Source organism: Pagrus pagrus, assembly GCF_965226575.1.
Source record: "Pagrus pagrus genome assembly, chromosome: 10".
Taxonomy (NCBI): domain Eukaryota; kingdom Metazoa; phylum Chordata; class Actinopteri; order Spariformes; family Sparidae; genus Pagrus; species Pagrus pagrus.
The window spans coordinates 885,688-909,762 of NC_140194.1; the positions used below are offsets into that span (position 1 = coordinate 885,688).

The following is a 24,075-nucleotide window of genomic DNA, read 5'->3' on the forward strand; positions in this document are numbered from 1 at the left end:
ATTATTATTATTATTAATAATAATCAAGTTATTTCAAATTAACTGTAGTAATCCTGCACTGGTCGGTTTCTGACACTGGATAAAATGACTTTGAGTTTGAGTGTTTCTTTTAATTTTAATTTTTTTATCTTTTATTGTTTCGACAAATTCTCAAATGTATTTACAACTAATATACGAACAACTATCCTCAGTTTATTTGCCACCCAGTTAAATAAATAAATGTAATAATTAAAGTTTATTTACAACCCAAATATCCACCCTGTGTTACAAAATGACACATTCTCTTCCTTAAACCTGCCAAAAATCTATTTTTTGTGTTTTTTAATTTATTTTATAGTTGTGCTTTGTTTGAACTCATCACCTGACCCATTCCTCAAGTCCACTGAAACACGGAGACTCTTCTTAGTTGTACGAACACGTTGTTTTTGAATTTTACATTTTCCTCTTAAATTATAACCATCTGTCACAAAACACCTCTGAATGTCGCCCAGAGGTAAATAATTTCTTTCTTTAAACATGATTATTGCAGTTTTAAATGTTATTTTATATTATATTCATTTAATTGAGCTGCACTTTGAACCCTTAGTACAGTTTCTTTGTGTATGTTCTCATCTGAAAGAGAAAACTAAAATTGAAACTCAACTAATGCAAACAGGAATTTTCGGGACTTTTTCGGGTGTGACACCGGAAGTTCCCGACCGCTTTCGCAGTGCACTTCCTGTTGTGATTCCAGCGGTTACTTTCCACAGCGGAGCGTCGTCCACAAGCCGAAAAGGACCAAAAGCACAACGTTTGAACGGTAAAGTGAACAAACACCACGTTTATAATGTTGACATCAACGGAAGAAGTAAAGTTTAATTGATTCTCACGCAGATTTATGTTCGTGTCCGTTTATCTGCGGCTACTTTGGCTAACTCACCCCTCTAAGCTAACTGCTAACAGACGGAAGATGCTGAGTTTAGTTTTTAATGAAGCAGGTATTTTAACAACATCTCTGACTTTATTTGACTCTTTGGTAGTTTTCTGTTTATGGTTCATTTATTAGTTTGATCTCTAGTAACGTCAGGAATTAATCGAAGCTTTGTGTCGGATTAAGTTTGAGCTGCTCAGCTAATTATTGGTCACGACCGGTTCTGTGTTTCTCTGCAGACATGAGTGTGGACTGGAGGTGATCACAGTCAGGAACGAGGTGTGTAAGAGTCCTGAAGGAGGCCATGGAGGAGCCGTGTTCAGGGAGTCCCTGTTCGTCTGAGCCGGATAGTCCTGGAGGTCTGAACCGAGGCTGCCTCCTCGACCCGGCTGACGTCCTCTACCATGATCTGTCTGTCATCGTCCCGGAAACACCCAGGTGACATGGACTCAACTCACGTAACGTAGAAATGTAACACAGGGAACACTTTTAGTATGTGACAGCAGAGACACTACACACTCAATCCTGCCGTTAATGTGTTTCAGATGAGCCAATAGATGCATAAATCAAACTATTAACAATAATAATAAACTTTATTTCCAGAGCATCTTTAAAAACAGAGTTTACAAAGTGCTTTGCCAATCAAGCAAAAGCAGGAAACTCAGGAAGATGTGACAGAATAAACAGTCAACAGTCGATCAAACACAAGGAAGTCGAGTCTGAGGCCAAAACAAGAAGAGAGAGCAGAAAATGTTAAATATGAGTCGTTACAAGTAAAAAGAATAAAAGTGATAAAACAGGCAAAATCACAGAAAAGGAAGAAAAAAAATAATTTAAAGAAATAAATGCAAAAATTGAAATAAAGAATAAAAGCAATAACAGATGATTAGAAGACGACATCACATCAGAGGAATTAAGAACAGATAAAAAGATTATGAGCATTTAAAGAAATGAAAGAAGGAAATTCAGCTAAAAAAGGACGACTGACAGACGATCGCCCTGAGAGTGAGAGTGAAAGAAAATCAGGGTATTTCCAGCAAATACTTCTACTTTTACTTCATCTACTGTGATTAAACACCAGCTGAGTGTCAGCACCTCCAACAAACACCGTCAACAAGTTACACTTCAGCACGACAACATGAACAGAACAGACACCACGGAGAGAGAAAAGACGAGGAGACGGTTTGAGTTAACTAGTTAAATCACAGAGCAGCAGCGTCCATGTTTAATGTGCAAGAATCTGTGACGCTGTAGGATTCATCGACCTGTTAGTGACGTCAGAGAAACTGTTATATCAATATCCCTCCTGACTTCAGTCACAGTGACTGACAGCGAGTCACTCACACACGGGAGGACAGAAGGTTTCATTGCAGGTTGGGATCAGATGATTGTGGCAAATTTCCGTTAGCGAGAGAGTCGCAAAAATCCTCACGGCAGTGACGGAGCTTACAGTCCAATACTGATTTACATTGTGTCCCATTTCATCCTTTTTGTTTTGTTGTGTGAACACACACATGTAAACCAGTGTTGGCAGAGTGACAGTCCTGAACACTCCTGAACCTTTCAGTTCTCATTCTGCCTTTCCAGAGTAACATGTATTTCAGCATGAGTATCCTTTAACTATCTTCTTCCGAGCTGACACTAACCTTTGAACTACAGGATCCTTATTGAGGATACTCCTAATTTTCCTACCAAGTCACAGCAAAGGGATATGGAGCTTTCTAGGAACACAAAGTCTGCTCACATTGAAGTTATAAATTGACCCATTTATTACAGATTCTATAGAATTTCTCTTTTCTGGGTCCTTAAACAGAGCGTACATGTTTCCATTTTAAATATTTCTAAAATGATTCCGTACCATCCGTCGAGTGTTGGTGCTGAACGGTTTAACCACTTTTTTTCCTCAAAATTCGGAGGTTCTTGGTTTCTGAAAACTGCACTTAGTGCGTTGTGGATGTCAGAATACTGATTTCATTCATTAATGTTGTGTTGCTACAAAGCGCAGCCTGCATGTTTCTGGTTAACCTGTCGCTGTGGCTGAAGGCTCGGTTTGTCCACCGTGTCCCCACCATGTCCCCACCGTGTCCCCACCAAGTCTCAAATCAGATGTGTGGAAGTAAAGTGAGCTGTAAACTAAAGAAAGGCAGCAAAGTTCCCACAATGTATTTATCCATTATTTGTGCAGGAGGACACTGATGATTTATGATTGCCTTGTGAAAATACGTCTTTTGTTTCTTAATAAAATGTAAGGTGAAGAGATTCTGTATGTTTTAGGCGAAACAACCAACCCAATGTGTTTGTTTCAGCCCCAAACTTGGCAAACGGAGAAGACGCGGTCGCATCACAGGGGAACACTTCAGTCCTGTAAGTCACCGTGTTGTCAGATTCTGATCTTCTTCTCAGCGTCATCAGCTCCGTGTCCAGATGTTGACTGCTGTATCTGTCCGTCTTCAGGTGGCGGTCAGTGGCTCTCCAGGACCACCACAACTTTCTGCCGGCAGTGAACGAGGTTTTTCACATAAATCCAAACGCAGGCGGCTGGCTGCAGCGATGGCAGAGCAAAGTGTCGGCTTTGTTCCAGCTTCATCTCTACGGTCTTTCCCTCTGGGCAGCTGGCTGGAGCCCCCGTTGTCCACTGCATCCTGTTCATCTTCATCATCATCTTCCTCCTCCTCCTCCTTCTCCTACCTCACACCAGTATCAGAGGAGGAAGTGGAGGAGGTGGCTTCTACCGTGGCGGGCACCATGGAAGATCCTAGTCCTGCTTATTACAACCGGAGGAGGAAGCAGAGTCCGACGGCGTCAGCGACAGCGTCAGCATCACCCTCACCACCAGCAGCACCAGCAGCACCACCCACCTCCGACTCTCTGTCCTTCCTGACTGCAGAGGAGAGGCGGTGGCTGAATGATGAGCAAGGAAACACCTCAACAGGTGAGGAGCACACATGTACACTGGTGTTTATGTCTCACAGTCTTGGAGTATGGAGTCATAACTAAAGTTACATTTTAATAGTAAAATGGACACGATGAAAATATTTCAAGATTCAGTGACTTCCTGTGTCAGTATCTCTGATGTCGGTCCAGAATAAACGTCCATAACTCAGCTTAGAAATCAGAGACACGGCAGAACTCGCCTGAGAATCGTCAAGTTTTTAAATGAGGCGTATTTTCATTTTCAGGTTGGGTCTTTTATTCTGGGTCACTACCAGAACAGCTTTACACACTGTTCAAAAAACTCACCAGTTTTCTCCCACTGTCCATCACTGCAGCACCGCATCCCAGAACAAAACAGACTTCATATAACTACGAAGCTAAAACACTAGCGCTGCAGTTCAAACACAGAAAACATGAGAAACAGTTACCGACATCAAACCTGCGACTGGTTCTTCAGTTTGCTTCTCTCAGTATTACATCATCAGTCCAACGTCCCCCAGCTGGGAGGAGCCACATTAGCCGAGCAACATGCTAATTCCTGATTCAACAGGCTGACGTACAAAATAAACAGTAAGACAACATAAAACAAGCCAACGACCGCCGGCATGGATCTAATATTCAGTCCTTGTTGATGATGCAGTCTGTAGTTAAACCCTCACAACTGTGAGCTTGTGGAAGTTGTGAAAACACAATTCAAAAGTTTTCCAGTCGTTGTTAAAAATGAAGTGAATCCACTGAGACTTGACGTCCTCGGGTGTGAGTAGATGAAGACGTTTGTGTTGAGCTCTTAGCTTTGTAACGATCCTCGTCCCCTCACAAATATCCAGCAGGTTCACGCTTTCGAAAGCCGTCTTCTTTGCTCGGAGACTTTTAACAGAGACCACAGAAGCTGAATCAATAAGCTCATCAGCTCAGACTCTGTATGAAAACCTCAGTCCATCCATCTATTTCCTGCTTTATTAATTATATCATTATGAATTATTGTTTCATGCTGCAGTGAACAATAGCGTTAAAGTTAAAGTCTTAAATTAAATTAGTCTTTATTAAATTAGTTAACCTGCAGAAGTTAAATTGTTGATTCAAAAATCAGATTTTGTCCAAAACTTGACTCGGCTTTGTCCTGATGAGAAGTTTCCAGAAAACAACTGAATTTTGGTTTGAGACGGTGAAGATTTCAGTCCTCCTCCTCCGGTTCTGATCAGTTATTTGTTCTGCAGCGCCGGCGGAGCAGATCGTCATCAGTGATGACGAGGAGGCCGCGGTTCGCCTGGTGCAGCTGGAGGAAGACGAGGTGCTGGCTCGAAGCCTGCAGGTACGATCCTTCACCTGCGGGGTCGCACACAAACCACTCACCTGAGCAGGTTGTGGAAATGTTCATGATGCTCTTTGCTCACTCAGGCCCAGTTTGACCAAGAGGAGGCCCACAGCAGACACCAGCACCATCATCATCATCATCTTCTTCATCAGCAGCAGCAGCAGCAGCAGCAGCAGCAGAGCCATCACAGGGTGAGACACAGTTCAGTGAGTTGACTGTGTGTCTGCAGTCTGACAGCAGAGCTCTGACCGCTGTGACTTGTGTTGTCCTCTGCAGTATTACTCCTTCATGGAGAACAGCTGGATGCCTCACCTGCTGGCTGCTGTCTCTCCTCTGGTCGGATTAGAAGACGGTAAGATAGTAAACACACATCCTGCGTTTAACTGTGGTCTGCGGACATCCTTCGAGTTAGCTAGGTAGCGTTAGCAACATTAACTAGTGCAACAAACTGACAACCACATGAGGAGGCAGATGATTTGAACAGCAGCTGTATAATGAGGTGAAGCCACAGTTAGTTATCACCAACACCTTCAAGTGTTTTTATCAAACATGTCTCACTCTATATGATACGGATGTTTTCTTGAAGGTATTTTAGAGTAAATGTTGATGAGTCATTCTCCACTCTAAATCTTTATGTCGCTGAAATGGATGTATAAAAATAAGATGAGTTTTTCTAAAGACCAGAGGCCAAATGTATAAACCCTGCATACACACGAGAAATGTACTGAAATTAGCTTTGTTGCTAAAGTAACCGCTAACTGCTGCTAAATGTAGCCGCCTTTAGACAGTAGACTCAGTCAGCCCTGCAGCTCAGTTAGAGGTGCCGTTGGTTGATTCAGACTCAAAGTGTCAGGAGCAAAACCAGACAAGAGAAACCACCTCGGTGCTGAAGTCAGTCGTCTCTCGGAGGCTGCGTTGTTCCGGGTCCGGCTCCTGTAATCATCGATCAATATCTGTGACAAACGCTGGTTGAGCTACTTTGTGAACTCCTGCAGCTGATGTGTCTGATCACAGTGCAGCAGAACGACCTCAGGGTTTCATTAAGAGGTTTGATGTGAAGCAGCAGCAGGAGGAGACAGTCAGCTGGTATCAGTCTGATGTGACCACAGACAGTGACACTGTGTTACAGACTGCACCGTCTCTGAACCCAGAGCAGGAAAGGCGGACTCCTCCACTAACAATAAAAGCTACTGTAGAGGAGAGATGATTACAGGATGTAAATACATTGATTGGCTGTTGCTGTTTGCACAGAAATGATTGGTCAGCGCAGAAGACGTGGGCGGGGCAGGAGAAGGAACGACCTGCCTGAGTTTTCAGGAGACGTTCAGGGAAACGACTACGAGGTAAGGAAGAAGAGACGATCCCTCAGATATTGTGTTTTTAATGCGTCTGTCACCTCCTCAGTGTAAACACACAAACACAAACAGCTGAGCAGCAGGTTCAAACAAACCAACTGATAGATCTCCTGTTGATCTCGTCTTTCAGGCTCTGCTGGAGTTCGAGGAGCGTCAAGGTGCCGTTGTGTCCAAGAAGTTGAGTCGGAGGGAGATCCAGAGGTTTCCCACCAAAACCTTCCAGTCTGCCAACAGCGCTGGAAACACTCAGTGAGTCCTCAGCTGGTCTGACAGGACCAGGACCAGGTCTTGAGGATTCTGTGCAGGTGGTGATGCTGTTTCTGTCTGCTGCTGACTCTCTGCTGACTGTCGACAGGTGTCAGATCTGTTTCTGTGACTACACCGACGGCGAGAAGCTGAGGATGCTGCCCTGTTTCCACGACTACCACGTCCAGTGTATCGACAGGTGGTTGAAGGTAACGCATCATGTTCTGATACAAACACCGAGTGTTCAGCTGGTGTCGGTGCTGAAATCTCTGAGAGCTGCATGTTCAGACTGATCCCACTCTCACATCTGCATGTTAAATATGATGACAGGTTTATTAGAAGCCAGCGACAGACACGCAAAACAAGCTTCTGAAGTAATTTACCAAGCTGAACTTTAAGGCTGCAGCAGACGGAGAGCAGAATCTGTGTGATAGAAGTGATTTAATCCTCCGTCCGTCTCACATCATCAGCTTCAGCTTTCATTTCTTTCTTCTTTGGCTCGTTCAGTTCGTTTGGTGGAAAACATCAGACCACTTTACTAAAAAATCACTTAGGTATTTTTGAAAACAAAACACAAGTCAGTTAAATGCTTTGAATGTGAAGCTGCGGCCGCAGGAAGTGGAGCACCGGGTATTATCGGTGTTGTCTCATGTTTTCCAGATGGACTTGACAGAATAAGGCTAGAAACACGAACGCAGACGCCAGATTGATTTCACGTGTTGTAATTTCACCTGTAAATCGTAACTCTGCAGTCTGAGCGTCGCAGCCTCAAACAACCAGAGGAAACTGAGCGTCACGCTGAGCGGTCTGATGAAGCGCTCACTCAGCAGATTTAAGGCACCTCGTCACCTCTTTATGTATTCACCTTTTCTTTCTGTTCAGCAGGAACAGCAGTCCACGTTACTCTTCACACGCCATGTTTGTTTACTGCCGTCTGATTCGCTCTGTCGCCCCCCTGAGGGCTGACGTTTGTTACCTCCACCTCACAGGAGGTGTTTGTGACCTAAATGCTAAACATGTAGTTGTTATTTCAGTATTCTGATCATGACCGTTCTTCCCCCCGACAGGATAACACCACCTGTCCCATCTGCAGAGCCAACCTGGCTGACGGAGACTCCCTGGCACCCCACCACCTCTGACCTCCTCCGGGGACTCAGTGCGACACTGTAGTTCGATGAAAGACGACTCATCACCTCACAGCTCGTCTTTTTTATACTTTTATTTAACTGTTTTCTCTCCGTTCTCAACGAACTCTTCAGGAATCAAACCTTGAAGCTGCTACAGGTTTAGTTTTGTTCTGAGAGGACGGCGTTCCAGTCTGTTGTTTAATGAGCCTGAAATAAACCCTAAGATTTTTTTCTTCCTATGTTTGTTTCATTTGTTAAAAACAGGACGAATGAATGCTGTTGACTGACATCAGAGTGGACATGAGGACAGCACAGGTCTCTGAGTCTCTGCAGAGGTTTTCAGTCCTCGTAGTAGCGTTTCTTCATGGCTCTGTATTTCCTCAGGTAGTAGAGCGCCTCCAGCTCTCGGGCCACGTATTCCCCCCGAGCGATCATCTCCTTGATCTGCTCCGGGTCCTGCACACCTTTGTTTTTAGTGAACGCTGCTCTCAGGCGGTCCCTGAAGTAGTCGCTACCTTTGGGATACTCTCGTCCGAGGTAGAGGAGCTGTGGAGACGCAGGAGGAGGAGAACATTAACTGCTGCCGCTGTTTCTTTCATCCATCACATTTTATTTAGGAGGGAAACACTTTGTATTAATGTGGTTTATTTCTATATATTAAACAACCAAGCAGTTTCTAAAGAATGTCAAAATTACCACAATAATGATCCAACAAGATAATATTTGTTAATCTGAACTGTACGGAAACCCGGAGGAGCAAGTGTTTATGACTCAACAGCTGGTGGAGACAAAAAGTTTTGCAGAACAATCTTTTTAATTTTTTTTTTCCCGTCCGTGAACAATTTTTTTCAGAAGATTGTTTTTGTTTTGTTTTCAAAAGTATTCATGTTTCCTTCCAGGGGAGTCTGTACGCTGCCCCTGCTGGAGCCTCCTGGTAACTACTGTTGCTGTTGGCATTGTTTGTGTACCTGAAGTACTTTTGCTAAAAAGATTCATTTTTACAATTTCTGAATACATTTTTTTTCTCAGTTTCATAGATGAAAACTTAAATTCTCCTGGGAACATTCACTTGATTGACACGTATGAAAAAAAAATTATCCTAAAAATAAAAAAAAACGGGTCAGAGCTCAAATTATCTTAGGATTACTTTTACTAAATATTTTATAATTTATAAATAAATACATTCCTTAGTGAACGTGCTTTCACAGATATATTAAAAAAATGAGAATTTGTTTTTCATGAGTGAAACAGACTGGGATAAAGTTTTGGTGGGAGACCATTTTTTATGTTCTTTGTTTTTTGTAAATCTCAGAAATACTTTGTAAGTGCTTGTTTTTTAATACAAGAGGCTGCAGCTCCACGACCTCGCAACTAAGAGTACTCATGTTTCCTTCCAGGGGAGTTTGTACGCTGCCCCTGCTGGAGCCTCCTGGTAACTACTGTTGCTGTTAAATGGCTTTTTGAACAAACGAAAAAAAACAACCCTTGTTTTTGTAATATTCATTTTGACCACAAGAGGCCGAAGTGAACAAAAACTTCTCCTGAAAGTTTTTTCTATTTCTTCACGAGTGAAGCCGACTGGAAAAAGTTTTTTTGTGTGTGTAAGACAAGTTTCACTGATAAAAGGTTTTGTGGGGAAATTTATTTTTTTGTAAGTCTCGTTTTTTAAGCAGTTCACCACTGCTCAACACGGGGAAGCATTCATGTTTACTTTGTTGTGTGAACGCTGCCCCTGCTGGAGCCTCCTGGTAACGATTTTAATCAGAAATAGAAAATTGATTGCCAGGAAAAAAATGCTCTAACTTGTCCCTCAGGGCTTCCGTAGAAATGCGCTCTTCACATAATGAGAACTTTTACTTTTGATACTTCAGATTTATTTTGACACCAAATACAATAAGGATTTACCTTCTAACAGAGTATTTCTACACTGTGGTGTTACTACTTTTACTGATGTACCACCAGAAAATGAATCTGCAACTGTTTTAAGAATCATTTAATGTTCAGCTGCAACTGACGATTGTTTCTTGATAAATTGATTCTCTGTTTAGTTTAAAAAATGTCGATCAGTGTTTCGTATTCAAATGTTTCCTATTTTCTGCATATATTTAATCTGATATTGAAAATCACTGTCTGTCAGGTGTTGGGAGATATTCTCTCCTAACACGAACATCACCAACCCTCAAACTGATGAGATCTGCTGCTTCAAAGGGTCTTAAAGGAACAGTTCACCCAAAAAGGCTCAGTCATCGTCTCCTCCTGATGATATATAGTCAGGCTCAGTCATCATCTCCTGATGATATAAAGTCAGGCTCAGCCATCATCTCCTCCTGATGATATAAAGTCAGGCTCAGCCATCGTCTCCTCCTGATGATATAAAGTCAGGCTCAGTCATCATCTCCTGATGATATAAAGTCAGGCTCAGCCATCATCTCCTCCTGATGATATAAAGTCAGGCTCAGTCATCCTCTCCTGATGATATAAAGTCAGGCTCAGTCATCGTCTCCTCCTGACGATATAAAGTCAGGCTCAGCCATCGTCTCCTCCTGATGATATAAAGTCAGGCTCAGTCATCATCTCCTGATGATATAAAGTCAGGCTCAGCCATCATCTCCTCCTGATGATATAAAGTCAGGCTCAGTCATCATCTCCTGATGATATAAAGTCAGGCTCAGCCATCATCTCCTCCTGACGATATAAAGTCAGGCTCAGCCATCATCTCCTCCTGACGATATAAAGTCAGGCTCAGCCATCATCTCCTCCTGACGATATAAAGTCAGGCTCAGCCATCATCTCCTCCTGATGATATAAAGTCAGGCTCAGCCATCGTCTCCTCCTGATGATATAAAGTCAGGCTCAGCCATCATCTCCTCCTGATGATGTAAAGTCAGGCTCAGCCATCGTCTCCTCCTGATGATATAAAGTCAGGCTCAGTCATCATCTCCTCCTGATGATATAAAGTCAGGCTCAGTCATCATCTCCTGATGATATAAAGTCAGGCTCAGCCATCGTCTCCTCCTGATGATATAAAACATCAGATGTCTCCATGCAGCTCGTCTGCTGTGATCACAGTCTGCAGAAGGTCGAGCTCGTGCACCCACTTCAGACGAGGTGCACGCCAACACTTTGATCTAAAACTAAAGAGTGACTTTACATTTCTGGGTGAACTGTTCCTTTAGAGTCCTCACATCATCAAGTTTACAAGATTCTTGAGAAATAAAACTTCTGAGCAGTTCTTCTCCAAAGATAATGTCCAGAATAAAAAAAACAGACTCACATTCTTGTAGAGTCGGACGACCTCGGCCCTCAGAGGGTTCGCCATCGTCCCAGAGGGGCGTCAGAGCTGCAGACACACAGCGAACAGATCCACTCGTGTTCAGGTATTTAAGACTGGACACGAATAAAAATCTGCATCTAGTTGATTTAAATCTGCTTTATTTGATTTTGGATTAGCCTTCATTGATTTAAAGAGGCTTGTTGGACCTTGGCGGAGGTATGCGCTCTACTGAGTGCCATTCCAGTTTTATATTTTTCACTTAAAGTTATGATATAATTTAAATAGTTTAATCAAACAAAATAATTAACATTTTTTATACAGCTGTTCAGTCTCTGAGAATAAAAGGATTGAAGTGTCGTAGTTGGAAACTATGTAGTTTAATATTTACATATTAATGAGGTAATAATACAAACAAAGTGAATGAACCAATCAGGTCCCACAATACTGTTCGAAGCTAGAGAGGTGGCAGGGTCCGCCACATACACAAGTCAAACAGTATAAATTGTGTTGTCCTTTAAGGTCAGTTTGGTTATTCAGTTTATTCAGTCATGAAAACAAAATTGAGTTTGTTTATTTAAAATCAGCCAATGAGGATCTTTCTCTGCTCATTAACGTTTCTTCAACTAAACTACAGACTGCTCCTTTAAAACAAAACTATGTTTGAGTCCCTTTTCACCTGTCAAACAGAAAAAACAAACATTTATAAAACTTTGTGTTTTAATAACTCAGGCATGAAAGGGTTCACGTGATAAATAAATAGATGAGCCAGTGAGTTTAAGGATTATTTCACAGTATTTCCACATGAACAGCTCAGATTGACGCGGCCTCCCACTCCGGAAACACCTGAACACACCTGAACACACCTGACCAAACAGAAAGACTTCAGACTTTTAGCTTCACAGTGTTTTTCAGAGAAGATCTGAACAGATTACAGACTTTTTTAGACGTGAAGCTTCTGTGAGCTTAAAAAAACAGTGTCGACGCCAACACACCAACGTTAGCTAGCGACTTGTTAAATGGACGTTATGTTTCCAGTGGACGATGAAACGAGACGTTTCTTATCCAACACTAACACACTTTAGTTTGAGCAGGTGCGTGTTAGCAGCGATGTTAATGCAGTTTAAACTCAGCCGTGTCATCGTACCTGTCCGTGACCTCCTGCAGCTGCTCGACCTCCTGCGGGACAAAGTGCACTTCAGCCGCGGAGTTAGCTAACTGTTAGCGGCTAACGGCACATTAGCTAACTTCAGTGTGCTGAAAGCGGTAAACTCGCTTCGTGTCGGTCCGTTTGTGTCGGTGGTTCGTTTGGACCGTTCACTGAGGTCAGCAGCAGCTGTGTGGTGAGTGACGTCACGCGGTGCGGTCACATTTTAACTTTGATGACGCGCCGTGAAACTTTACAACGGAGAGTAAACAACCAAAGACACGCGCGCAGGGATAGTAATCCTCCAAGACAGACAACCAGCGGGTCCGCTGAAACTTCCGCACATGCGCACAGCACATCTGTGTAAAGAGCAGCTAGAAGACTGAAATACCTTCTGAATTTAACTTTGTTTGCGCTCAAAAGGCGAATATTTGATGTTTAAAGCAGGAATTCTGTGAAAACTATAAATGTGTATTGTTGTAGCACTGTTAGCTCGTGCAGGCTGGATGGTTACAGTTGTTAACACTGGAGCTTCTGTCGACACCTGAGATGGTCCAGGCCAACAGGTCAGACCTGCAGTGGTGCAAAGTAAGTACATACTGCATGGACAATGCAGTTTTTAAGTAATTGTACACGTTTTTCATTTTTTGTTTTGTTACTTTATAGTTACTCCACTATTGTAATATTGTACTTTTTACTGCACTACATTTATTACAGCTGTAATTACTATTTACCTTTACAAATATTTACAAAGTAGTGATACTGTGCTATAGAATAAATTACATACACAAATACAGAATATATATTCTGTATTCTGGCAGGTAACTGATCACTGGAACTGATAAACAGGAAAAATAAAAAATCTCAGCCTAAAAGTCAAATTGTACTCAAGTACTGTACTTATGTACAATTTTGAGATTCTTTCCATTTTCAATTTTCTACTTCTTAATACTTTCACTCCATTTATTGATAAATTGAGTTACTAGTTACTTTGCAAATTCAGATTAGTGCTTATCGTCTGTTTGGTGACATCAGACAGTGTTGTGACCACGAATGGGAAAAGAGCTGCATCAAAGCAAAAGTACTGAACTGAAAAGAGACTGAAAATTAAAGAAGCATTTTGACTAGTTGTCTCAGACCTTTTGACCTCAGTGGATGGATACTTACTCTGACTAACACAATTAACAGTTGACAAATGACAGAACAAACTGATCCAATCAGATTTTCAGGTGACATGAAGTATATTTTGTAGATTTACATCTTAACATTGAATGAACTTGTTAACGATTAAAAAAAACATCTGCTCCCATCATTTTTCAATATGAACATCTTTATTCTTTAGACAAAATGTTTCTCATTAATATAAACATGACACAGGCACACATGAACCGTCCAGCTGCTTCAAGCTCACAGCTGCTGATAATGTAACAAAATGTCCGTCGAATGTTACCAACAACCTCAGACTGACGTTTAAACTGTTCAAAAAACATACGATTCCCAAAGATGTTTAAATGAGTTCATGGACATTTTATGACACTATCTCTTTGTTCTTTAACTACAAAACACACAACTTCACTCACATCTGTGATGCTGCAGTCGCTGTCAGCACCAGGAGGCACAGCTGGTGTTCAGCCACAGTCTGACTGAAGGGAGGCAGTGATGGAGAAAATAAAGCAGCTCTCTGTTCGTCCTCTTCGGTCAGCAGGCAGCAGTTAGGGCGACAGGAAGGCAGTGTTCTCCACTTCAGCTCTATGCTGACTGAAGACTTTCTCGCCTCAGGTTGAGAGACTACGATCAACAGATTCAAACCACGTCCCACGACCATTTCTAAAATAAACATAACCTTGCTGCAGGAGGGACACAGTCTGGGACGAGGCTGCGCCTGAGGGGCTCGACTGAGGGCAGCACAGTTACACATGCTCTGAATGAGAGGGTCAGTAGTTGGTCTTCAGCCGGCGATTCTCCTCTCTGAGCCTCTCGACCTCCTCCACCAGAGACTCGTTCACTGAGTACTTCTCAATCAGACCGTGGATCTCATTCTGAAACATGTGGGACACAAGATGGACACAAGTCACTGGATTAGTGGCAAAGCTTCATGAATATCTAAAAGCACAAAACATCAGTGTGGTAACATGCTGTTAAAGGAGCACTACACAGATTTCCAACACTGTCAGAGTGAGATATCACCTTTTATATTTTGTCGTGCTTTAAAATGGTCGAAATCATGATTGGACAGAAATGTTTTAGTTTCTGAGTGAGAGGGGAAGAACATCGTGGAGTCAACGCTATCCGTCACTGACAATACTGACCCTCTTTTTATCTGATTAAAAACCATCAACGTACAGTAACAGGTGAGAGGTCAGCATGGAGTATAAACAGGCTGGAGGAGACCGCAGTGGTTCTTACCAGCTGGATGTAAAACTGTCGGACCATCTCGACCTGCAGGTTGACGATGTCTCTGTGACAGGCGTCTCTGCAGAGAAGGAGACACATCCAGACAATTAGGATCCTTCATGACATTTCATATTTATCAAACTGTAGTAATAGTCTGAGAAGGAAGAAGACAAAAGTCTGGCACCGACCTGAAGTCCTCCAGAGTTTCATGAATCATGTTTTGAATGAAGTGAATCTGCAGGGAGGTGAGAGGAGCAGCTCCTGCCTGTCCAACCACGTCTGCGATGTTCTGGGAGAGTGAGGAGGAGACAGCTGCCGACAGAGCTGCACCTGAAGGTTCGGACCGAGCTGTTAGAAACTCAGAACCATCTGTTTATCAAACACTCATGAACAGCTCTGGTTTCTCCCTGACCTCCAACAATGTGACTGAATGTTGTGAGCTGTAACCTTCAGTCAGGTTTCTTCTGCTGCAGCACGTTTATTCTCAAACTTCACGACACAAAGAGCCTAATCAGCACACGGAGCAGGAAAACCAGAAATCAAATCAACCCTGAACCAATTTAATCTGCTCTATCAAAAATATGTATTAACTCACTGACACCTGAAGTCTGCTCTGTCTGTCCGACAGGTGAGCTGACATCATCATGCATGTTATGGCTTCATTAGCTTCAGTTGTTTGTATAAAGGCTCGTATTGACGCTACGCAGCATGTTCCCAACACCTTATTGTTGTTTTAACAAAAACTTCCACCTGTGCACCTCCTTCTGTTCAGCAGCTGAGGTTACATGGACGATATTTCTTCAGTCTGATAGAAATCATTCTGATGATCTGAGCTGTTGACGTGGACGCGAAATAAAGTGATCCAGTGTTGTGTTGTGCTCCAAAGTATTTAAAGAGGCACTATGTTCCTTTTCTTTACCTACACTGCTGAACTGTAGGACTCTCACCCCACCAAAACCCTCAACTCTGGCAGTGTTGGTGTCTTACTGTACCTGCTGTGGCTGTGGGAGGAGCTCCCTGGGCAGGTGAGTCGTAGCTCAGCTGAGCTTGGATACCGTTGGCTCTCCTCAGGCTGGACTCTGGAGTGAAGAAGGGTGGGGCCGGCTGACTGTGATTGGTCTGCTGGGATGATGTGGGCGTGGTCTGACCCTCCCCCTCCAGGCTGGAGCTGCTGGCCTTGTCGGACTGTCAATCAAGACGTACATTATGTAAGTCACATCTGCTCTTCAGATATACGTTACGATGAAGGTGACCCTGTGAGGCAGCTGGACGTGTGATTAAATGATGTCTGATCTCACACAGCTGTCTGTCAGACTTCTGAACCAGCTGGTGTTAAACCAATCAGCATCCTCTGAGGAACTACTGTCAGCTGTGGGCGTGGTTGACTGTCAGTTTGAAAACAACCATGGCAGCTCCTCCAGACGTTAGTGTAGCTGCTGTAGCATCAGATCTGTTACAACTTGGGAGTTTATTTCATCAAAGAAGAGCAAAGAACGACGCTGAAGGCTTTTCTCATGAAAACATGTTTTTGATTCAAGTTAGCCTGTGATAGACAGATGGTTCGTCCAATCAGCTGCCAACAAACCTGTGTAACAAACCGTCTGGCTCTTCAGGTTTATAAGAAGGTTTAGTTTAAGTTTATTTTCTAAACAGAGATTGAGGTCAGAGGTCAGCACCTTTCTGGAGTCACATAGCTCAGCTGCTGCAGCAGGGACCGGCTCCTCCTCTTTGATTGGTGGAGGGGTCTGGAAGACGGACAGCGGGCTGTAGCATCGCCCTGCAGAGGTGACCAGAGGCGTTCCCAGGGGAGTCTTACGGTGTGAGTTTGTACCTGAATGAGAGTCTGAAACACAACGATTCCCATCTTCATGAGAAGGTTCATAAAAACTGAAGATCTGTGAGTCAGTGTGTTTACATGCAGAGTCACAGTCAGCTGATATCTTTAGCATCATGTCAACAAGAAACCTGGTTTCAGTACTCGGGGTGAGGGATTTGAGAAGCGCGGTGTCCCCGGTTCAATTTCCTCTTGAGGACACGGACGGTAGTTAAATGGTTTTGTTGTTTGTCTGTTTTAAGTGTGTTTATTGTTAATATCTCCAACTTTGTGATGTGCGACAGCGACCGTGACGTGACTGGAACTCAACACAGATTTGCCCGATGTAATCTGGGATTAGACTCTCACAGCTCCCTCAGAAGATACAGTGGAACTCAGTCCCAACGCGCTGCGGTCGGAGGAGGACCTGAAGCCCAGGTTTAACAATGTTCTCCTAACCAGTAGAAACCATTAGAGTGAAGGAAGTCTGACCTTCTCTGACTGGGGAGAAGATGTCCAGACTGGCCCGACCTACAACCTGCTGACCCTCCCCTTCTCTGGACAGCATCTCCAGACTGGTCACTATGGAAACACAGCATCACAGTTAGTCCAGAACCAGCAGCATCGTTCAAACCCACTTCTGTCAAACTTCAAATCGACTTCCTGTCGTACCGTTTGTTCTTCCAAACGGTGTGTCTCCAGACGTCCCCTGGGTCCTACAGTCTGGACAAAATAGCACGAGGACAGAAAGAAGAGGTTACGTTGGGTTCTGTGATATTTATGAATCGTTTCTTTGATGACTTGTGTCATCAGAGGGTTCGGTTCTGTGGAGGCAGCATCAGAGGTCTGACCTTCCCGAGCTGGAGAGAAGACGTCCAGACTGTTTCGTCCAATGCTGCTGAACTTCTCCGTCCCCGGCTGGCCTTCAGCCTCCCGTGACATCACCTCTGCACCAGCGCCCCCTGCTGGACACAACACTGGTTACTGCTAACCGAGTCGCACTGTAGAAAACAACATAATTTAGCATAACTGAGCTGCAACTAATGAATATTGTCATTATTAAATAATCTGCTAAATATTTCTTCACTTAATCATTTGGTCAACAACACGAGGTGTCTTCTGATGTGTTTGTCCGAACAAAAAACCCAAAATGTTCGTTTACAACAGGAGGGACAAACATTTTCCGTTGGTGAGCGAAGAGCCAAAAGCAAAACACGTTGTAAATATGTAAAATACAACTGTGATCACTTTGTTCTCTCAATTCACTGACTTCCTTCTATTGTTGCTGTTTGTTCTGCTCAGACTATGAATCATAATAACTCAGGATCCTTCACATTTAAAGAGGATTTTTACCTCACATTAATAATAAAACAGCATGAAGAATGATTTATAAACATTTCTTTCATAAAAACATGGAGAAAATGCATTTTTTTGTGTCTGACAGTATTTCCTGATTTATGTAGTGATAAAAAGATCTTTGACTCGTAACAGATCAACAACACAAGACTGAACCCGACTTGATACAATGTTCAGATTTCTGTTGTTGAAATGTATGAAAAGTGCATTTTAACTAAATAACAGATCGACTGTGTATTTAAAGGTAACATTTAAGTCTTAATGTAATTAAGTTACATTAGTTTCATGCTGACTCACCTGTTGAGTCTCTGCCCTTCAAAAGGTTCATTGATTTTCAAAATAATTGCTTATTATTTATCAGTCCATCGACTAATCAATAAACCAACTAACCATTGCAGTGATGTAATGTGACATGCAAACGGGGACCAATGAGAAGAACCCACCTGTGCTTGTCGCCTGTCTCAGGGGGGCGGGGCCTGTGGCGGGGGCGGGGTCTGGCTGGCTGTTTAGCAGCTTGGTGGAGGATCTCTTCATACTGGTGATTTTGGTGGAGCCCAGTTTACTGGACTGGAGCAGAAGAGAGAGACAAAGACAACACAAGCACATGTAGATGAAGTAAAAGACATTTAGATGATTTTCTGACTTTAACTCTGAAGTTCAGAGCGTCCAATAGAAAACCCTGCTGACAATCTGGACCCATCACAACTGGTGAAAGGGTAAATCTGACAAAATATCGATATTATATTGTTATCTTGATATGAAATTAGATTAGATGTTAAGTCATATGTGGTTCAAGGCTGTAAGAACTGAGGTAGCCTCTGGGACGAGAGGTGAAACGTCTCCAAGAAACTGAAACAAGTCCAGTTGCCTACGATGCAGCACCTAGATGAGTTTGTATTATTACCTTATTGATATTGTAAATATCTCTCCAAAACTACATAGTGCTCCTTTAAGAGTCTTTATTTTATTCACACAGTATTATCACATACTATAACTATCACAATAACAATATTTCATTTTTTAATGTGATTATCGACACTCATATTCTTCAAGAGCCACATTTAAGGGATGAATTTTAAATTTGATGTCAGAATTGTCAGAATAAAAGAATGTTTTCAAGTTAGAAACGCAGGAGTTGTTTAAATCCTGCGTTTCCACAGATTAACGTTCAGAGCAGCGCGTTGAGGGAGAATCGCTGCCTGTTTATTGATAAAGCCTCATAGAGACTTGTGCTCAGCCGGCCTGACGTCTGGTCTGCTGGTACCTTGAGTCTGCTGGTGTTGCTCTGGAAGCGCAGGCAGGTGACTGAGGTTTTATGTGCCACAGTGATCCTGGTGGGGGCGCTGGAGTTCCTCAGGTCGTACTGGTAGATCTTCCCCTGAGTGGATCCAACCACCAGACCAGTACCGTCCACAGTGAAGTCTACTGAGGTCAGTGGACTGTCGACCCGGATTGACCTCAGGACACTGGAGACACACGTGCACACATTACACAGCTGATACACTGCACACACACACAGGTGAAAGTAAATTTGATCGACATATATTTTCTGAGGTGGAACTTTTCTGTGGCTTTTAACAAACTCACTTATAAAAAGGTAACGATACTAGCACAGGTAACTGCTCAGCACGGTGCTAACTGTGCTAACTGTTACAGTTACAGTGCTAGAGTTAAGATGATTAGTTGATTAAATGCTTGATTACTTAAAAGTAAATTAACAAGCAACTATTTTGATCATCTTTTTTTGTATCTGTCATTTTTCAAGCAAAATTATCGATCAGTCTCTGATTTTATCTTCTCAACAGTGAAGACCTGCTGCTTTTCCTTCTCACAGAGGATCATGAAATTGATCTTTTGACTGAGAAATTCAGTCCTCTGGTACAAAGGTTTCCCTACTAAAACTTACAGTGATTGAGTAAAAATAATCATTTACATAACTCGTGGTTTATGATCCGTCCTCAGTCAGCTCATCTGAAGCTATGAACAGTTACTCTCTGTCAGCTGAAACATTATAAAGACCTCAGCTGCGTTACATCAGTCTTACATCTTGCTGGCCGTGTCATAGCACACGATCTTCTTGTCCAGGCCGACACTGACCACCAGCAGCTCACTGGCAGGGGAGAAGGCCAAGCCGGACCCTGGGGCTTTATGGGCGCTGTCAAACACCTGGATCTCCTTCTGGGTGTTGGAGTCCCACAGCACCACAGTGCCGCTGTCAGAAACACTGCCCAGCAGGGAGCGCTTCAGCGCGGACAGCCTCAGGTCATGGATGGGCTGAAGATAAAACAGGAGTTCTGTTAGTCTTCATGGAAACAGCAGACTGATCTCCACTGATCTCAACATCAGCTTGTGATTCACTTTAAAGACTGCTGGACTCTGAATCCTTTTCTGCTGACTGGACAACAGTGAGATTCAGAGGAAACACAAATGCCTTGTGTATACTGGCAATACACCAGAAATATAGCAAGCAGCAAAGAAGAGAGGAGTCGATTGATCTCTCACTGCAGACAAGCTTATGTGAAAGACACAAAGTGCATCGAAGCAGTTGCAACAGTCTTGTGACAGAATATTGGTGACCTGTCTCACCTGGTTGCTGCCGTGGCCGAAGGCTTTGCTGGACAGGTTGGTGGTCAGACTGTGGAGGACCAGATCTCCACTGGTGGAACCGGAGGCGATGTAGCTGTCATTGACGTTGAAGGACACACAGGTCACCTCTTCTTTATGGTCCTGAGAGACAGAGGGGGGGAGCTGTTACATCCAGCATCACCTCAAACCTTCATGAGATCCTCAACAGGAAAACCCTGAGGCTGCGGAGCCTCCGACAACTCAGCATGCAACATAAAACACACAGAAGTCAGCTTGTTAAATGTGAATATTATCTGGTTTCTTTCCTCCTCTGTGACATTTTATAGACCAAACAACTTATCGATTAATTGAGGAAATAATCATTGTGGACAGATTAATGGACGATGAAAACAATCCTTAGTTGCAGCCCTACATTTGTATAATGTTCTGTCTGACTTGGATGTCAGCAGGTGCTTCAGACATTAAGTTCACATGAAGTTGTCCTGTATGAGGTCTCACCTTGAGGGAGCGGTGCAGCCTCTTGGTCTTCAGGTCCCAGATGTGAACACAGTGATCCAGACCTCCACTGACCAGAAACTGAGACGATGAGCTCAGACACACGCGGGTTTGCTTTTTCTGAATGGATAATTATACATAATTAGTGAGCAAGGTTTGTTCCTGCCCACTGCTACCTTACAGTTATGGGAATCTCTGATATCACCACCTTGTGCGATGTGTTCATTCTGCAGCGATAAGGAAACATTGAATAGGCATGAAAATTACAACAGAAGCTGTGCACTCACCCCGTCGCCCAGTTCCACCACTGGAACAGGAGTCGATTTGAGGCTGGAAACCACCAGTTTGTCTCCACTGCTGCTGGCGCTCACCAGGTACTGGTCTGACAGATCTGGTCAAGGTTCATCTTTTGCTCCTGAAAATCTCTTGGTCAGCTATCACCAGTTTACAAAGGCTTTATGAAATCTTTTTTGACATTAGATTATACACCTGACAGTGACATTTAAACTGGATTCACAGTAAACTGATTTGGCTTCCCAGCTCAATTATGTTGATTTGAGTCATTTTATGGAAACTTTTTGCCCTTTTGGAATCAACAGGCTCCTTAAACCCACTGTTGATTTGTGAAAGGCTGACATGGAGCTGTGGGAGAGGAGATATCGAGATGGGCACACAAGTGATGAAAATAATTAGACAGAAATTAGAACTGATGCCTTGTGGTTGTCCGCCTCCAGAGCTTCATCACGTGGTGCAATGACAATCAGCTGAAGATCAATATCAGCAAAATGTTTTGTCCCAAATTTAAAGAAATTCTCTTCAGGCGTTCCTGAGATATTAACGTTGACAAGAACGAAACAACGTGAGGACACAGTGACCTTTGACCACCAAACTCTGAGTTCCCTGAGGGCGCGTCTCAGATATCATGTTCACAAGAACCTCCTGCCACGGCCAAGTGTTCGAGTCAATTTCAGCTGAAAACAAAAAACATTCTCTGGTTCCAGCTTCTTTACTGCCACAATTTATTTTTCTTATGTAATAATAAACTCAATATAATTAAGTTTTTGCTTGTTGGTCATACAAATAAAGCCACAAGCTTCAGGAAGCCCCTAACAGATCATTTAAATATGTGGTTAACATAATGTGTAAATCAACTTATTGATTCATACTATTATGTATTTCAGCATCATGCCACTGGATCCATCATCCATCAGGATACTGTTGGAGCTCCAGCAGGCCTGAGTCACAGGGTGGCTGATGCTATGTGGGTTAAACTGCTCCAGCGGTGCCATGGAAACTGAATCCCAGATCTTCACGCAGTCTCCGGTCGACACCAGGCGGGTCACCTCCTCCATGACAGCGCCTGGAGACACATCAGGGTTCAAATTTTTGATCGATAGAGTTCTGTGCTGTTGCTTTGGGGAAAAAAAGCCAATTTCAAGACATCTCAGAAAAATCTGAGGGGCAGATCGTGAAACAAACCTCTTGAGCAGGGCCGTAGCTTCCACTGGGGACACTGAGGTTGTGTCTTCGGCACTTTTTTCTGGGTCTTTAATATCTTGATATATATAAAGAATATATAATATCTGTTATATCATTAAAATAAATAATTATATATAATAAAAATCTAAAATTACAGTTCAGCTTTAGTTGAGAGTTATTTCACTATTAACATGCAGTGAAATGCTTTATCAACTATTTATTAGCAACTGCTGTGAAGCTGCAATTGATGTTTGTAATACGTTATAAATGGTTAATAAATACTGTGTAGTTCATTTATAAACATTATTTGAGGAATTTGAGTCCAATTTTCATATATTTGCTGTCATAAGAGATGATTGGTCCCGTCAAAAAGCACAGATTTATACTTGAGTCTTCAGAATGTTCTGATGGATCGGTGGGGTTCGGGTTGGCTACGTCCCTGCTCTTGAGACATATTTGTAGTTTGTGATCTCTGGCTGGACGCGACTCTGAAAACGCGTCTTCACTCTTCACCGTCAATCCGACAGAAATGTTACATGAAAGCAACAGGTGATAGTTTCAAAAGGTCGCTTATATTTGTGGTTTTATTTTGTCCACGCAGACTACACTGTTAAACTAGAGAAGTAACGTAATTACAGAAATACTTTAACTGTCAGTGACACATCAGTTACGATTAGCTTGACTGTCACCAGCTGACTGACACCCGATATGTTTGATAAAGGAAAGTGTCCTGGCTGCAGGCAGCTGGTCAACGCTTCAAAGTACCAAACAGTAGATCACTGATTAAAGTTTGACTGAAAACCAGCAGCAGCACCTGGTGAGCTGATGGTAGTTTTAGCTAGTTAACCACCAGTTAAGCTAACTAACAGCAGATAAAGTAAGTTAGCGCTAACTAGCTAACAGTTAACGTTAGCCACAACAGGAGACAAAATTAGCCTTAGCAGGTTTTGAAGTTAGCGAACAGCCGTAATATTATGTTAAACAACGCGAAACCAGCAGAAACTTATCGGAAACCATTCAGATGATTGAGTCTTAACTGTAAAACATGTCGTACATACCTGGAAGATAAATTAATAACTGAAGTTTATTCGCTGTTGTGTTTTTCTGATCCGCCTGCAGTCAATAAACCGCCACTACGGAGAGCCGCGAGGGACAAACAGAACGGAACTGTGTTAAACAGAAAAAGCGGAAGCACCGAGCTGTAACATAAACTTTAATTATTCAGAAATATGTCAGAAAGTCAGTGGATACTTTTATAACTCAAATGAACTAGTGTTACCTGTTTGTGAACCAAGATGCTCAACAAGAATACATTTGCGTAGAAACATATTGCAGTATGACGACAACAAAAACAAGTAAAAGTAAAACAAACAAATCAAATCAGGAATCTGAATAAACATGTAAACATTTTCTTTAAAAACTCGTTTATTATTACTTAAAAAATAATAAATGCAGTAGTCTGTTGTTGCCCCTGTTTGGAGACGAGTCAGCTGAACATTACTCAGACTTTTTGTAAACAAAAGTTGTTGTTTTTTTTTCTCATTATAAACTTTTTTTTTGAGTAAGTGGCTTTGGGAAAATCAACACCACCGTCTTTCTCTGTCAATCAGCTCCATGTGATCTTGCTTCACTGTCATGGCTTTGTGA

At 42.7% G+C, this 24,075-nt stretch overlaps 3 protein-coding genes across 5 annotated transcripts; 1 reads left to right on the top strand and 2 right to left on the bottom strand.

The window, feature by feature from the left end:
• Positions 1-682: 682 nt before the first annotated feature.
• Positions 683-8,126, top strand: LOC311263492 (uncharacterized protein). Its single transcript, XM_084363587.1, has 11 exons — positions 683-799; positions 1,150-1,348; positions 3,217-3,274; positions 3,365-3,842; positions 5,062-5,156; positions 5,243-5,350; positions 5,436-5,511; positions 6,411-6,502; positions 6,645-6,763; positions 6,870-6,969; positions 7,828-8,126. The coding sequence occupies exons 2-11, from the start codon at positions 1,215-1,217 to the stop codon at positions 7,897-7,899; spliced, it is 1,332 nt and encodes a 443-aa protein (XP_084219713.1). The 5' UTR covers positions 683-799; positions 1,150-1,214; the 3' UTR covers positions 7,900-8,126.
• lyrm5b (LYR motif containing 5b) lies at positions 7,962-12,575 on the bottom strand. Its single transcript, XM_084363620.1, has 3 exons — positions 12,306-12,575; positions 11,162-11,227; positions 7,962-8,433 (listed from the first exon to the last, which is right to left on the bottom strand). Exons 2-3 carry the CDS (start codon positions 11,204-11,206, stop codon positions 8,227-8,229), a joined length of 252 nt encoding a protein of 83 aa, XP_084219746.1. The 5' UTR covers positions 11,207-11,227; positions 12,306-12,575; the 3' UTR covers positions 7,962-8,226.
• Positions 12,576-13,614: 1,039 nt separating this feature from the next.
• nedd1 (NEDD1 gamma-tubulin ring complex targeting factor) lies at positions 13,615-23,594 on the bottom strand. 3 transcript variants are annotated; one of them, XM_084363584.1, is made up of 16 exons: positions 23,487-23,594; positions 22,166-22,309; positions 21,237-21,331; positions 20,953-21,069; positions 20,455-20,595; positions 19,913-20,142; positions 19,133-19,334; positions 18,312-18,435; positions 17,364-17,474; positions 17,185-17,235; positions 17,005-17,094; positions 16,376-16,542; positions 15,692-15,884; positions 14,888-15,029; positions 14,712-14,778; positions 13,615-14,344 (listed from the first exon to the last, which is right to left on the bottom strand). In XM_084363584.1, exons 2-16 carry the CDS (start codon positions 22,299-22,301, stop codon positions 14,240-14,242), a joined length of 1,971 nt encoding a protein of 656 aa, XP_084219710.1. In that variant the 5' UTR covers positions 22,302-22,309; positions 23,487-23,594; the 3' UTR covers positions 13,615-14,239. The 3 variants fall into 3 exon arrangements, with proteins under 3 accessions (XP_084219710.1, XP_084219708.1, XP_084219709.1); XM_084363582.1 differs by having other exon boundaries at positions 17,364-17,477; XM_084363583.1 differs by lacking the exon at positions 23,487-23,594 and adding an exon at positions 22,429-22,504 and having other exon boundaries at positions 17,364-17,477.
• Between the last annotated feature and the right edge of the window lie 481 nt (positions 23,595-24,075).